The sequence below is a fragment of the Littorina saxatilis genome, linkage group LG2 (assembly GCF_037325665.1).
Source record: "Littorina saxatilis isolate snail1 linkage group LG2, US_GU_Lsax_2.0, whole genome shotgun sequence".
Taxonomy (NCBI): Eukaryota; Metazoa; Mollusca; class Gastropoda; order Littorinimorpha; family Littorinidae; genus Littorina; species Littorina saxatilis.
In genome coordinates, this window is record NC_090246.1 from 22,404,609 (window position 1) to 22,421,286 (window position 16,678).

The 16,678-nt window shown below is 39.9% G+C and overlaps 1 protein-coding gene across 1 annotated transcript in view; it reads left to right on the forward strand.

Annotated features, from left to right (window-relative positions):
• The window catches only part of LOC138958500 (protein flightless-1 homolog), a 45,984-nt gene that overhangs the window by 12,983 nt on the left and 16,323 nt on the right, over positions 1–16,678 (forward strand). Inside the window, exons 7-25 of the mRNA XM_070329673.1 lie at positions 128–231; positions 761–877; positions 1,244–1,302; positions 1,675–1,832; positions 2,531–2,615; positions 3,418–3,571; positions 4,962–5,041; positions 5,424–5,500; positions 7,281–7,363; positions 8,111–8,161; positions 8,946–9,058; positions 9,320–9,505; positions 10,052–10,108; positions 10,609–10,724; positions 11,705–11,834; positions 13,492–13,573; positions 14,398–14,485; positions 14,809–14,922; positions 15,951–16,143. Of these exons, the coding sequence (XP_070185774.1) occupies positions 128–231; positions 761–877; positions 1,244–1,302; positions 1,675–1,832; positions 2,531–2,615; positions 3,418–3,571; positions 4,962–5,041; positions 5,424–5,500; positions 7,281–7,363; positions 8,111–8,161; positions 8,946–9,058; positions 9,320–9,505; positions 10,052–10,108; positions 10,609–10,724; positions 11,705–11,834; positions 13,492–13,573; positions 14,398–14,485; positions 14,809–14,922; positions 15,951–16,143 (2,047 nt within the window). The remainder of the gene's footprint in view (positions 1–127; positions 232–760; positions 878–1,243; positions 1,303–1,674; positions 1,833–2,530; positions 2,616–3,417; positions 3,572–4,961; positions 5,042–5,423; positions 5,501–7,280; positions 7,364–8,110; positions 8,162–8,945; positions 9,059–9,319; positions 9,506–10,051; positions 10,109–10,608; positions 10,725–11,704; positions 11,835–13,491; positions 13,574–14,397; positions 14,486–14,808; positions 14,923–15,950; positions 16,144–16,678) is intronic.

Sequence of the window (16,678 nt, forward strand, 5' to 3'; positions counted from 1 at the left end):
GCGCTGGATTCAGTTACAAACTCTCTTTGCACATCTGTACGATGTGCAGGGTATTTCAAGGTTTGGCTAATGTTATTTAGGGGTTGCTTTTTCTGTGAATGTGCTTAATAAGATTTTCTTTTTTCAGGCAATTACCTGTGTTGACAGCTCTACAGACGCTGCACATGCGAAACACTCAGCGTACTCTTACCAACTTCCCCACAAGTCTTGACACTCTGATTAACCTCCAAGGTGAGTTGATGAAGATTATTCGATAATACACATGTACTTTAATAGTGATAATGCTGATAGTTCTGGTTATACTTATTATAATGGTGATGTTGAGGGATTGCTGTTTGTGGTTCTTTCTTGGTTGTTTTTAATAGCTTGATTTACTGTGCATAAGTAGCAACCTCAATCTTTTAGATTGTGGGCTTTCCTTTGTGTCTTTCTGTAATTTGTTATGTTATACATAGTATAACATGTATGAAAGATTTCCTTGAAGAATGCTCACATTCCTACCGTGTTTATCATACTCATAGTTATCGTACAGTATCTGGGGCGTACTTAAGTTATGGTAGAGAATGGATGTCAGCATTTTAAAGTGCAAGTTATGCACAAAGAAAACCAACAGGGGATCTGACATTTTCTAATGACTTTGTTCGTCAGTTTTGCTCTGATATACTTGATATAACCACAGTGGTCTGTTTTTTGTGTTTTGTTTTTGTTTTGTCTACCTTGTATGCATTGTCTTATTTGTATTTGCTATTGATGTTGACAGATGTGGACCTTTCGGACAATGCCCTTCAGAGGGTACCAGAAGCCCTGTACAAGCTGAGTTCTCTCAAACGTCTGAATCTCAGTGATAATGAAATCACAGAGCTATCCCTCATGATTGGTAAGCATCTGTTGAGAAAATCACGGGGGGTGGGGGGCTCATTTTCCCGTTTATACCTGATTTCCTGTTGGTAAAAATGTTCAAATTTTGATTTCAAGTTTGAATCTTAGGCAAAACTCTATGTTTTAAAACTGTTAGCAATGTATGTTCAGCTTTAGGGCTCTTAGGATTTTCAGCTTGAGGTTTGGTAAATTGGACATAATGTAGCCCTAGCACCCTTGGAGTCATCTGTACGTGATTACCGGACTAGCAGAAACGAGTGTGCTTATTTTTCAGCTTATTTTGCTTTGATTTTGTAGAGGAGAGTCTTCAGATTTTGTTAATACAGTTAGTGATTGTGACCATATGATGACATGTATGTTTCAGATGTCTGGGTGAAACTGGAAACACTGAATCTCTCCAGAAACAAATTGAAAGCACTGCCGGTAAGTTACTCAGGTTGACTGTCTTAACTGCTTAACAGTAATAGGAATCCCTTTTTGTTGCTGCTTGACGCTTAGTTCATCCAAGCCCAGCAATATTCTTTGGCAAATCTGCCAAAAAGGCCATCAAAGTTTGGGCAATTTGAAGTTTGAAGTCTAAGGGAATCTTAGGCGTCACCTTTCCTCCGCCGTGAAAAAAAAGTTTGGCAGATATGCCGTGATGATGGCAACATTTCGGTAATTTGGCAGAAGTTTCTTTGCTGACTTTTAATGCTAAATGGCATCCCTGCAAGTTATAGTTTGTGGATTTAAGTGCTTTATGTTGTTACCGCTGAAGCAGCTGATAATGTTCCTGTTTCATCTGTCGTTAACCAGACATCCATTCACAAGTTGACGTCACTGCGCAAGCTGTACCTGAACGTGAACCTGCTAGACTTTGAGGGCATCCCCGCCAACATTGGCAAGCTTCACAACCTGGAGATCTTCAGCGCCGCCAAAAATAACCTGGAGATGATTCCAGAAGGACTCTGTAGGTATGGCAATGGGATATCTTCTGAAGTGAAACGCTGTTAAATTGCAGCAGAATTTGGGCATACTCCTGAATTGGCCTCATGGAAGTGACATCGCTTACTGAAAGAAGAGCAAACATTTGAAATACACTCAGTATTTGAAATTCACTTAGTGTTATGTTAAACTTTACACAGGGCTAAAGAGACTTTATCAGATTTCTTTTCAAAACGCTGAAATGTGCAACTTATGATGCATGATTTACATCTTCAAAAGGAATTATGCAGGGGAAAAAGGGACCTGTTTGCTGCTTTGCTTGATGTAATGTTGTGGTGTTGTGGATGAGAATTTGGTTAGGCAATGGGGTTCATAGCAGAATTTGTTGAACACGCTGACATTGTGGTTTAATCAAATATTTAGAAGAGGAGGTGCTGCTTTGCATGATATCATGTTGAGGATAAAGATGAAGTTATTGGATGGGGTTCATACTATTAAAGAAGGATGTTTGCAGGGAATAGTGTAAGATAATTACAGTGCATGATAGGCACTGCTTCAAAATGTTTATGTGTGTGAAAATTGGAATCAGTTGTATTCTTTCCGTTATTTTAATTTATCTATATTTTGGGGGGTCAATTTCATTCTAATTGTTTTTACTCCAGTAATTTTTTCCTCAAACTCAAAGTGAATTTTTGTTTGAAGCAATGTGTCCTGTAATCTTTTTAAGGTGTGGGAAACTGAAAAAACTGATTCTGAACAACAATCGTCTGATTACGCTGCCTGACATTCTGCACCTGCTGCCAAGTCTGGAGGTATGATTGAAGCGGAAATTAAATTGTACTGAATATTCCTGAGTTACACGTGATACTGGGATATTTATTACGGTCTGATTAAGATGAAGGATTTTTGGGAGCAGAGAAAAGGAGGAGTAGACTTTTCCTTTTATTTTTATTTTTTAATTTTTTTTTATTTGTAGTCTGTGCACTTTTCATTTTGACTTGTGGTACAGTGGAACCCCGTTTATAAGACCTTCAAAGGAAAGTCTTAAATTGAGGGGTGGGCGGGGATGTAGTTCAGTCGGTAGCGCGCTGGATTTGTATCCAGTTGGCCGCTGTCAGCGAGAGTTCATCCCCACGTTCGGCGAGAGATTTATTTCTCAGAGTCAACTTTGTGTGCAGACTCTCCTCGGTATTCGAACACCCCCCGTGTGTACACGCAAGCACAAGACCAAGTGCGCACGAAAAAGATCCTGTAATCCATGTCAGAGTTCGGTGGAATATAGAAACACGAAAATACCCAGCATGCTTCCCCCGAAAACGGCGTATGGCTGCCTAAATGGCGGGGTAAAAAACGGTCATACACGTAAAATTCCACTCGTGCAAAAAACACGAGTGTACAAGGGAGTTTCAGCCCACGAACGCAGAAGAAGAAAGAAAAAAAATAATTGAGGGGTCTTGTAAGGGGAGATCCACTGTGTTATCAAACCTTTTCCATGCGGTATCTTTTGGTCTATGTTACAAAAGAAGTGAAAGAAAGTGTCAAGTTTTACTGTTTGATTTTCACGGTGTGCAATACTAACAGCTGCAACATTAGCGCTCTTTTGGCTTTTCCCAGACTGTGGATGTGCGTGAAAACCCTGACCTTGTGATGCCCCCGAAGCCAACGGAGCTGCAGAAAGGCAACGAGTACTACAACATCGACTTTTCTCTCAACACACAGCTTCAGTTGGCTGGAGCCGCTCCTGTACCATCCACTGGAAACACACCACGTCAGTCCTGGGCTTTGATTTTAACAAAAAATGTTAACCCTTAGAGCCTATACGTAACATATATATCAGCATATTTGAGCCCTGATGTTTCTTGATTTTCTTGTCAACTGAAAGGATGAATTTGTAGTTTTCATTTTTGTACAAAAGCAAGCCATTTGGTCAACTTATTAAAAAAAACACGAGCAGTTGAAAATCAAAACTAAGATTTTGTGGGGCTGGTTTGAGTTTAAAACATAAGTCCACTAAGAATCTAGAAGTACAACAGATATGACCAAAAAAGGTGAAGATGTGTTAGAGAAGCAGTTTTTAAAAGTAAGACTCCATTGCATGAGTTCATTTGGAGCATTATGATATCCATTTCTGAAAGGTAACACTATTACGTTATTGCAAGGAAAGTGATGTTAGCTATCAAACAAAATACTGGGCCGACACAAAATAAAACAAACCAGGAACTGCACAGCATACTACCTTCTGGTACCTTTTTTCTTAAATAAAATCTATCCCTCTGTGCTTACGTTTTTGACTCACATGCGAAGCAAAAGTGAGTCTATGTACTCACCCGAGTCGTCCGTCCGTCCGGCCGTCCGGAAAACTTTAACGTTGGATATTTCTTGGACACTATTCAGTCTATCAGTACCAAATTTGGCAAGATGGTGTATGATGACAAGGCCCCAAAAAACATACATAGCATCTTGACCTTGCTTCAAGGTCAAGGTCGCAGGGGCCATAAATGTTGTCTAAAAAACAGCTATTTTTCACATTTTTCCCATTTTCTCTGAAGTTTTTGAGATTGAATACCTCACCTATATATGATATATAGGGCAAAGTAAGCCCCATCTTTTGATACCAGTTTGGTTTACCTTGCTTCAAGGTCAAGGTCACAGGAGCTCTTCAAAGTTGGATTGTATACATATTTTGAAGTGACCTTGACCCTGAACTATGGAAGATAACTGTTTCAAACCTAAAAATTATGTGGGGCACATGTTATGCTTTCATCATGAGACACATTTGGTCACATATGATCAAGGTCAAGGTCACTTTGACCCTTATGAAATGTGACCAAAATAAGGTAGTGAACCACCAAAAGTGACCATATCTCATGGTAGAAAGAGCCAATAAGCACCATTGTACTTCCTATGTCTTGAATTAACAGCTTTGTGTTGCATGACCTTGGATGACCTTGGGTCAAGGTCACATGTATTTTGGTAGGAAAAATGTGTAAAGCAGTTCTTAGTGTATGATGTCATTGCTAGGTTTAGTTATTTGACCTTGACTCTGAAGGTCAAGGTCATGTAAAGGTCAAGGTCAAGCATGTGAGTCGTATGGGCTTTGCCCTTCTTGTTTTTCAAAGTGTTGTACTCATCAAGATGCCTGTATTGTGTGTTTGCAGCCACTAAGAGTGACCCTGTGGCCAGGAAATTACGATTACGCAGGAGACGAGACGGTCAAGAGAGTGAGAAAGTACTCAAGGTACATGTAATATGGGGCCCAGGCCAGACAGGTTGAGAGAGAAGAAGAGAGGAAGTGTGTATGTATATGTGTGTGTCTGTGAATTTATTTGTATGCGTGTTGTATGATCTAAAAACAGTACATTTTGCTCACATCAAAAGTCGATTCATGTGGTTTAGTAGAGACTTGAACAACCATGAAGTTTAGCATAGATTTGACTTGTTGACTCAGTCTTAGATAAAGCAGTTAATGAACGGTTTTATCTGACATGTTCTGGAAGGAATAATTTTCACACAGGTGAGACTGAGAGATCCGATGCTATGCAATATGTGTTTGCTGTAATTGATATGGATGTGAGCTAACGTTCACTGTTTTTCACATTTATTGGATGCTTGCCTTTCAGGGTATGCGTGATGTTGCAAAGGACAAGGCTCAAGGGAAGACGGGCAAAGGACAGGATGAAGAAAAGGAACCAGTCAAGTTAGCAGATTCTCCATTTCTAGCATTTGTGTTGACCAAAATGAAGAAATCAGCTTGAAATCCAAAATGGCATCTGCTTAAATGCTACACATTTACCTTGAGATTTGAGATATGTCTTTATGCACAGTTTCTAGCATTCCTGTTGACCAAAAGTGAAGAAATCAGCTTTAAACACAAATTGTCATCTGCTGAATTTTTTCTCTCACAATTTCAGTGCTTTAAGGTCACCTTGGGATATATTGTTATTCAGTATTTTATTGTGATTAAGATTTTGCATGGTGCTTTTTCAGGGTAGCGTTTGTTCCATATTGTTGTTGAAACATGCACTGCATCTGGACTGGTGTCGCTTTTTCCTATTTGTGACCCTTTTCTTGGAATCAGTCTTAACTCGCAACCCGCACAGTGAGCTACACACGAATAACAGTGCAGGGGGTCAACCTGGGTGATATTGAGATTTGGTGTGCAATGAAGTCTTCAAACATTTATCTATCGTTTGGTATCGTTTTTTTTAATCAAAGGTGATTGTAAGTGGGTGAAATAATTAATTATAGTTATCAATTATGATCATAAACACGCCCAAATCGACCCATCTTTGAGCAAACAGAAATACCCTTAACCCTTGCAGAACCCCTACATATCGCATATATTATGTACAGAACCGGCTGCGCTTGGCCTTTCGCGGGCTGTGCTTTCCGTGTGTGTATGACACACGCTGAGCGAGCCAGCCTCAGAAAACGTGACGTAAACAATCGTTTGATTCTAACCAATTAGGAGCGAGGATCTATACTTTGATATATACATTTGTAGCGAGACTTTGATTTATACATTTGTAGCCATTTCTAACCACATTATATGTCAAATTCAAAGTATTGGATACTTTTTAGCCATTGTGTGACGTTCGCTCCTGTATGTTTGTTTGTTTTTGTTTTGTTTTTAGGGTTGGGGGGGGGGGGGGGGTGCACAATCACTTAAAATCAACACATCATTACACCATGGGTGTTAGTCTTCCGGCTTTTGCCGGATTTCCGGTTTTTGAAAAAATTTGAAGCCGGAAATTCCGGTTTTCCGGGTTTTCAACAAAAAAAAAGAAAAGAAAAAGCTTCGTTTCGCTAAGTTGAAATAACGAGCAGCGGTTCCGATCCGACTTTTGACACCGGTTCGCGTGCTTTCTCGGTTCGCTCCCTTGGATTTGCCGCCATCTTGCTTATTATGATTTGGTTTCGTCGGTGTCCAGAAACTTTCTTTCAAACTTGAGCATTTTGGACCCCTGCCTTTCAGGTTTTTTTTATTTTTCCCAGTAACACCCATGTTACACTTATGGATTAAAATGTGCAGAGATGCATCCCCAAACTTTTGGCAAAAAATCAAGAAGATTGGGTAATTCTAAGACCATGTTGCTATGGAGAAAGTGTGGGAGTAGTGTACACAAACTTCTAGTCTGTTTTCTCAGAAAGGCTCCCGATGGAGGTGTTGACTCCAAACCGCCATAACTTGTACAATTTTTGAGTTACAACAATCATTCTGGTATCAAAATAATCAGCAAAGATTGTAGTTTGGGGAAATGTAATAAATCTGAAAACCTTCAAAATCTACCTTAAGACTGATTTGGTGGTGCGTGGTCACATTTGAACTTTTGGTGAACTTGCCAGATGATTTCCTCTTGTCTCAAACCACTGTGCCTGTTGCCTCCCATAATATTTTTTGCTAAGGAGATCATAAAGTTGTCTTATTTTATGTCTTGTGTATTCTCTTACTCAGAAACTGTTCATTCGTTTTTCAGACCAAAGAGATGGGATGAAAATCTGCGGAGACCGCACTTAGACTACAGTGAGATATTTGAAGAAGATGTGGGTCAGATACCGGGTAAGTCACTACTGGAAGTAACTTCATTTATATCTGTGGGCACAGTGCTTCCTTTTTTTGCCCAAGAGTTTTATTTGTTAATTAACGAAAGTTGAAACTACAAGGAAGCTTTTGTCCCTGGATACAACTGGAGGTCTCATCGTTTCACAGGATTACAAAAACCAAAACAGATAGACTGCTAATGTTCTAAAATTCAGAATCCAAAAACAAGAATTGTTAGGTTATTGAAACGTTAAATTATTGTAACGTTTTGTTTTGTCAATAATTAAACATTCCAAAAACCTACAATTCTTGTTTTTTGATTCACAGGATTACACTTCTTTCATCTTGATGTAGCAGTGAGGAAGAAAGAAAAGCAATAACCATGCAAGTAGATTGCATTGAGTCACATTATTATGGACCGGCACGGTTGGCCTAGTGGTAGGGCGTCCGCCCCGTGATCGGGAGGTCGTGGGTTCGAACCCCGGCCGGGTCATACCTAAGACTTTAAAATTGGCAATCTAGTGGCTGCTCCGCCTGGCGTCTGGCATTATGGGGTTAGTGCTAGGACTGGTTGGTCCGGTGTAAGAATAATGTGAGTGGGTGAGACATGAAGCCTGTGCTGCGACTTCTGTCTTGTGTGTGGCGCACGTTATATGTCAAAGCAGCACTGCCCTGATATGGCCCTTCGTGGTCGGCTGGGCGTTAAGCAAACAAACAAACAAAACAAATATTATTATGGTTTTTTTGGTTTCCTATTTGTTTCAGGCATTTCCTGCTGGGAAATAGAAAACTTCCTCCCCAACCTTGTTGAAGAGGGTAACGATTTTTATGTATTTATTTTTCTTAAGATGTGAACATCTTATTTAGATTGCTTAAAAAAATGGACTTGCACAATGCTTTGCTTGCAGCATTGCTTAAAAAAATGGACTTGCACAATGCTTTGCTTGCAGCATTGCTTAAAAAAATGGACTTGCACAATGCTTTGCTTGCAGCATTGCTTACAAAAATGGACTTGCACAATGCTTTGCTTGCAGCATTGCTTACAAAAATGGACTTGCACAATGCTTTGCTTGCAGCATTGCTTGAACAAATGGACTTGCACAATGCTTTCCTTACAGCAGTGTAGAAATGGTTTTTCCTTTTATTTTGTGCAGACTGCTTTCTCAGTTTAATATGAGGGCAACAATCGAAAAGAAAAGAAAAACAGTGAAGGAATGACAGAGCATTTGTACAATCAATACACCACTGAATGCAAAGATAATTATTACACCCATTCTCTTTTTATTTTTTTTTACTCAATCGACTTTTTACAGGAAAATTTGCACAGGACTAATGAGAAAATATGTTATAGATTATGTAAACAAGAACACTTCCTGTGGCTTACAGTTGATGAACTTATTTACAGGTATAGGATTTGTTCATGTGTCAACGTAAATGGGCTTTTTCTGTCCATCTATAAACACCTGAAATGGTCTGTTTTTGATGTCAAAATTATAGAAATTTCCCAGTGTTAAGGGGCTTCTCAGGAGGGCGGCATGCCCCATTGAGCTTTTTCATTAGTCCCATCCCAGTACTATATTTTGCTTCACTCACTGTTCAGGGCTGATTGGCAAGTTCTATGAAGGAGACTGCTACATCATCCTGAAGACGTTCATCGATGACACCAGCAGTCTCAGCTGGAACATCTGGTACTGGATCGGAGAAAAGGCAACGGTAAGCTGCCTGGATACTTGCGTCAACTTTATGTGACAACTTGAAGATTGTAATCGTATCCGCCCCCATGTACCACTGTGACATGTAGCAGTCCTCTGTCATTTAACCAGAAGAGCAAGTAGCTTGCACCTGAACACACACGCGCCCGGCTAGCGTGACTCTTGTCACTGCTGGTTTTCACCGGGCAAAAGCGATACAAATTTCCAAGTAATGGGATGACTAAGAATGAAATTAAGTGAATAGAATATGTCCCGTTTGCAGCTGGACAAAAAGGCCTGTGCTGCAATCCATGCTGTGAATCTGCGGAACTTGCTGGGAGCCAACTGCCGATCCATTCGTCAGGATATGAATGATGAGGATGATGAGTTTCTCAACCTGTTTGACAACGGTGTGTCATACATTGAGGGTGGTCGCACAGTCAGTGGCTTCTTCACAGTGGAAGATTATGTGAGTTGAAAAAAATGTGTTTTAAATTATGTGTGTGCTCTCATTCATGCATTTGTGTGGTGGTATGTGTACCTGTGAGTTGATCACTGCTTTATATATATATATATATGTATATATATGTGCCTGTGTGTGAACATAACTGTTACATTAAACTCAAGAGAAGCGGTTAATGAAAGAGTGCTTTTGTGCTTGAAAGAGTGCTTTTTTGTTTGAAAAGGGTAAACTTTTTGAATTCCTATTAAAGGATGATACAGTGGAACCTCATCTTAGACTCTCCCGATTTTGGACTTTCCCTTTTACTACCTTTCTTTGTCTGATTTTCTTTTCAAATTTCATAACATTTGTAAATTTACCTACATTTCAAGAATTAATCCTTTTTAAGACCTAGTTTTTTCAAATATGTAGGGGCCATATAGGGGGGTTTCACTGTATAATATTTATGATCTTGGGAAGTTTAAGCCATTATAAAACTATTAAGGGTCTCTTCTGATGAAGCACTTTAATGGTATCTATCATTTTACCTTATGTTTCTTCTTTTTTTTCAAGGAATATGAAGCAAAAATGTACAGAGCTACAGGTACACAGTCTGTTCATATGGAAAGGGTAAGTGGTGGTTTTGTTTCTCAAGTTTTAAAATCAAATTTGTTTCAGTATTGGAAGGTAGTATCCGTCATAATTATCAATTTGTTAACAAATACGAAAGTAGACTGGATGCATACTCTCGGTTTTTAACCATATAACACATGTACTTTATTATTTCATACATGTACTTCCTTCATATGAAATCAAGGCTTGTTTCACAATCTGAAAAGAAACAGATAATTTTTTTAATGCACACAAAAAGAAGAAAAAAGCTAGATAGGATGTACTTAGAATACATACTTGTCTGTGTCATATAAAAAGACATAGATGAGTACAGTGTGAATGAAGCATGATGTCATTTCTGACTTTAAATATATATATGATATGGGTGTTGGTTTATTTAAACAAAACTTTATTCAATTTTGGTATTGTGGACATTCCTATTCAACATTTAGGATCGGTACTCAAGCATTTGCTATTAGCTATTACTATTAGTGGATTTTGGTGTTCCCTGATACCAGGTACCCAACAGTCCCGACACTCTGGACAAGCGCCATGTGTTCCTGCTGGACGCTGGCATGAGACTCTTCATTTGGACGGGAAAGAAGTCAAACCTTGTCACACGCACCAAGTCCAGGTCAGGAATGGAGGCTTGTTGTTGTTGTTGTTGTTGTTGTTGTTGTTGTTGTTGTTGTTGTTGTTGTTGTTGTTGTTGTTGTTGTTGTTGTTGTTGTTGTTGTTGTTGTTGTTGTTGTTGTTGTTGTTGTGTTGTGTTGTTGTTGTGGGTTTTTTGTGTTTGTGTTTGTGTGTGGTTGTGTTGTGTTGTGTTGTGTTGTATGTGTATGTGTGTTGGCAAATATCTTTGGCAGACAGGAGAATTATATGCCACTCAAAGAGCAAACTTGAGTTTTTACTCTGAATCTGGTTTTTTCTGCTTACTTCTCATGTCTCATGACGTGATTTTTGGCTCACGAAGTGTAGCCTATGCGATCGTAACTTTGTCTGTCTGTGCGTTTGTGCGTGCGTGTGTGTGTGTGTGTGTGTGTATGTCTGTGGTAGAAACTTTAACATTTCCGAGTCTATGTGTGAGTGGTTATCCAAGACTATGGATAAAGCTTGCATAAGATTACGTCACGGTCAAAAGTGTTTGACGTCAATTAATGCATCATGACGGCATGCCTCCCTGTAGTCTTTCTCTCTCGCGTGGTGTGTGTGGTCTCGGTCATTGTTATTTTGAGCGGGCCGAGACTATTTGGCAGTCGTGTCCCTGTAAGTAGGCTACATGCAGACAGACAGATCTAGATCTAGTGTCTCTCTTTCTTGCACAGTGTCACCTAAGCTTACTGTGTGTGTGGGTGTGTATGTGTGACGGAGTGATTGAGTTTGTGTTACTGTTTGTCTATTTCTTACGTGAGCCTTGAAGGCTTCGCCTCTTGTTTTTATTCTGGTTACTTGTCGTGTTTCATGACATGATTTTTGGGCGCCTACCTGACATGTAGCATGACTTCATTTATGAATTTTAAAATTTCTGTAAAGTCCTGCTTCCAACTGTTCTGTGTCTTGTCGCCTCAAATGGCTTCCATGCATTATTGATGCCTTGCTTTTTGTTCATGACAGGCTGATTGCAGAAAAGATCAACAAGAACGAGAGAAAGGGCAATGCAGAAATCGAGGTGTTCCCCCATGGTCAGGAAACTATGGAGTTCTGGAAGCTCATCGGCGGACCTCCAGCCAATATGAGCATCAAGGTCAGTGCTTTATGTCCAGGTAATGACTTTATTTCAAGGTCTTATCTTTTGTCAAGGTCAGTATTTGGGATAATTTAGGCTGCTTCAGTAGGATGTATTGTTTTATCACAGAGTCACCTGCTTCTTCTTTTTCCTGTTATATGTTCTCTATCCTTGTTTTTAACAGCCAGAGAGCACCATCTTGTCTTTAGAAAGTGCACTTAACAGATTGGCTGCATAGGAGTGTTTGTGTATGGTTTTGGGTGCAATAGGTGATCCTAGGTCATCATCCCTTACATTTGCTTTGCTATTTGCTTGGTACTTGATTGACTTTGGCTGTATGAACTGCTACGTGTACTTTATATTGCTCTTTGTTATGTATTTTTCTTTTGCTTTTTATACACGGCTGTTAGGGTTTTGGTTCAGGCTGGCTTGGCTTTTGCAAGAGTAATGTTTTGTAAGCGCTTCCCTCTGTTGTATGGTGAAAATGTACTGCTGTTGTCAGCTTCCAGTTTTTTGCTTTCATAGTTGCAGTTTTTTGCTCTGCTTAGCACTGTGGATGGTTATGATTGCGTTAATTAAAACTAATTTTTTCATCTGTTTCTTCCACAATTCCAACTTCCTCCTCCATCCATCTATTCCTTTCCTTGCTTTATATTTTCGCATGACTTGGCTCGGGCCTTTTCTGCTCGATCCAACTTCCCCACCCTTCTCTGTTTTCTTTTTTCTAACCTTTCTAAGAGGGTGAGTGAAGGTCTGGTTAAAGTTCGGATGGCATGGTTTCGTTGGACTATACACAACCGTGAAAAAAAAAGGAGGGGGGGGGTGGGGACAAACAAAAATGTGTGCATTTTGTCTCATTGCAACAGAGGACACTCCCCTCCCTCATGACCTCCAGAAATCTTGAGAAAATCAGGTCTTAAAAGGGGGGGGGGGGGGGTAAGTTTACAGAGGTTATGAACAGATAATCTGAGAAAACAAAGTCTAAAGGGGAGGGAGTCCTTCAAAAGGGTTTTCACTGTATTGCTAAAGAAGGAAAGTACAGATCATTCCCACTGTGTTAAGATATCCCCAGACTTACCTTACTTTTCTATACCACATTTCCAAAATCATCCAGTACAAACTACAATGTATTACTTTTACATGTAGTCATGTTTAATGTCTTGTAATTTCATATGCTACACATGCACACAGTTACTGTCTTTCTTTCTGTTGAACTTGTGTGCTTTTTTGTTTTCCATATTGTACCTTTGATGATGATTGTGATTATATGGCAGATTATTTTTTCTGAAAAGTGTTAGCCCAAAATAGCACAGACATAGAAACACACCGACACACATACACAGATTCAGACACCCTCAGACACACACACATGCAGGCACGCACGCATGCACGCACGCACGCACGCACGCACGCACACACACGCACACACACACACACACACACACACGTACACACACACACACACACACACACACACACATACACACACACACACACATACACAAGCCAGCACAAACATACATGCTGCACACACACACACGCCTTTCCGTCAATGTGAAACAAAATGAAATGCACTGCCTAAACTACATTGTACTAAGCCAAACACACTACATTGTACCAAAGCCAGACATTGAACATAAATCTGATTGTTAAAAACTATTGTTCCATTTGACAGGAAACATCAAAAGTCATAGAGCTGCCCCATCCAAAGCTGTACAGAGTTGGCCTTGGCAAAGGCTACCTGGAACTGCCACAGGGTGTGTAAAAAACAAAACAATAACAAATTACAACAGATTTTCTTGGTTTTTGTTTATTTCAAACACAACATGAATATGCCTTTTTGGCTCACGTAAGTGTAGCCTATGCGATCGTAACTTTGTCTGTCTGTGCGTGCGTGCGTGCGTGCGTGCGTCTGTGCGTGTGTATGTCTGTGGTAGAAACTCTAACATTTGAAGACGTCACATTACATTGACGTCACATTATGACGTAAGAGGGTTAGACGTCACGCGAATGAAGTACTGACAGTCTCGGTCATTATTATTTTGAGCGCGCCGAGACTAGTTGGCAGTCGTGTCCTTGTAAGTAGGCTACATGCAGACAGACAGATCTAGATCTAGTGTCTCGCTTTCTTGCACAGTTTCACCTATGCTCTTTCTGTGTGTGTGTGTGTGTGTGTGTGTGTGTGTGTGTGTGTGTGTGTGTGTGTGTGTGTGTGTTTGTGTGTTTGTGTGATTGAGTTTGTGTTACTGTTTGTCGATTTCTTACGTGAGCCTTGATGGCTTCGCCTCTTGTTTATGTAGGAAATAATAAAACGCAATTATTTCTTAATCTGTAATTACATTTTCAGTTTCAAGTCTAATTTTAATTGACAAATTAGTTTTTTGATTTTTAATTTTCCAATCTAAAATGCAATCCCATGGTAGGGACAATGTGAAATGTTGATGTATAATTGTGTTGTGATGGTTGTTAGCTTTCATGTACATTTGTGTGAAACTGAATCATTTCAAACACAGTTGAAATAACTTGAACATGGGTACTGGTATGTTGAATTTGAAATGAAAATGGTTGTTTTCTGCTGTAGTGCACATTCCTGGTCATCGTCTAGTGAGCTCACTGCTGGAAACCAAGTGTGTCTACATCCTCGACTGTATCTCCGATGTTTTTGTTTGGTAAGTAATAGTTCATTATGACCATCTTTTCAGGTTCTTAATCCTTCAAGTTCAAGTTTTGAATCTTTGAAGATCTTTGTAAAACAGTCTTTGTAAAAAAATAGAAAAATCTATTCCTCATGACTAACTAGTGACTCAATGTATAGTAACAAGAATATAAAATTGAGCTTGCTAGTGATCTTTGAACAAACTGCAAACATTCTTCTATCATTCTTAAAACAAATGAATTGCTTTCTTGGTTTTGTTTTCATGATTGCCCCACCCAGCTCCAAGTATCTTTTAAATTACTTATCAACCTTCATGACGTGCACTGTTTTATTCAGGATTGGAAAGAAGTCCACGCGACTGGTGAGAGCAGCGGCACTGAAACTTTCCCAGGAGCTGCATGCCATGATTCCACGACCAAAATATACCAGCATCACCAGGTGTCTGGAGGGGTAAGAGTTTTTTCTTCTTTCTGTGATGTCAAGAAGATTTGGTGTTTCAGAATACAGAATACAGTATTTATTGAGCCAAGTGACATTAAAAAACATTTAAAGCACAAGGAATTTAGCGTAGTGTTGGTAAAATCACGCACACACACACACCCACACACACACTGACACACACACACACACGCCCACACATACACTGACATACACACCAACACACACACGCCCACACTACAGCAGTCACGATCACACCATCACACGCAGGGCAGACATGAGGTAAAACAAATGACAATCATCTATTAAAAGAAAATGTACAAAGAGTGGTCTAAGATGCTGGTGGAAGGGTCTACACAGAATACAATTTTATAATCTAATGCATAGTTAGAACTAGCCCATCCCCTCCACCCACCCACTCATGAATAACTAAAATAATGCAGCTAAAAAAAATAAAAATAAAAAAAAATCACACATCAAAGTCCCACTCAACTGCAAGTCAGATGATTGATAACACGATTCAGCTTATTAATAAGCCTGTTTTATTTTTGAAAGAGGTATGAACGGGAGGAGTTTGCCTGCAAAATATTTATTCGCTGGTCCTGTACACTCATTTTTGTGTGATTTTCTGTTTACCTCAAAAAGCTTGGTCTTAGCATTTCTAGCATTTCTCTCCAGGGTTGTTTTGTTTGAAACCCCACCTCAAGCAGCATTGTTTAGATGGTATTTCATGGCTCTCTTTTGTTTCCATTTTTCTTTGGATTTCTATTAAAGCTGCTTTTAGAGCTGTCCTTGTTATATTCTAACTGGGTAACAATCTGTAATGTTCTTACCATTGTGCTCTGTTGGATTTTGTGGTTGGGAGGTCTGTTCGTATGCCTCCCTGTTCCCATTATGCATTTGTTTGCAAGATGTTTAATTCAAAAAACAATTTAAAACAATTGTGACCGTAACATTTGTTTTGTGACAATTAAAGGTTCCTATAACCTACCTTGCTTCTTTTTTGATTTTGCAAGATGTTTGTTTCTTTTCATTAACAGAACTGAACCACAAATCTTCAAGACCAAATTCATCGGGTGGGACGACGTGATTCCAGTGGACTACACCAGAACGGCAGAGTCGGTAATCCGACGCGGCGCGGACATGAAGGTCATCATGGAGCGAGACAAGATGCAGACAGACCTCTCCGCCCTCTTCATGCCCAGACAACCCACCATGCCTGCCGGGGAGGCGGTAAGCTGTTGGCACCATTACTCTTAACACTTTCTGCCCCATCTGGTTTACTTCTACATTTCTAGGTGACTTTTGTACTGCAGTGGAACCCCCCTTTTAATCAATTAATCAATCAATCAATGAGTCTTATATCGCGCATATTCCGTGGGTACAGTTCTAGGCGCTCTGCAGTGATGCCGTGTGAGATGAAATTTTATACGGCCAGTAGATTGCAGCCATTTCGGCGCATATTTACCTTTCACGGCCTATTATTCCAAGTCACACGGGTATAGGTAGACAATTATTAACTGTGCCTAAGCAATTTTGCCAGGAAAGACCCTTTTGTCAATCGTGGGATCTTTAACGTGCACACCCAATGTAGTGTACACGGGGGGAGGTTCGGACACCGAAGAGAGTCTGCACACAAAGTTGACTCTGTGAAATAAATTTCCGCCGAACCTGGGATCGAACTCACGCTGACAGCGGCCAACTGAATACAAATCCAGCGCGCTACCAACTGAGCTATATCCCCGCCCGTTTTAAGTATTGTGTATGC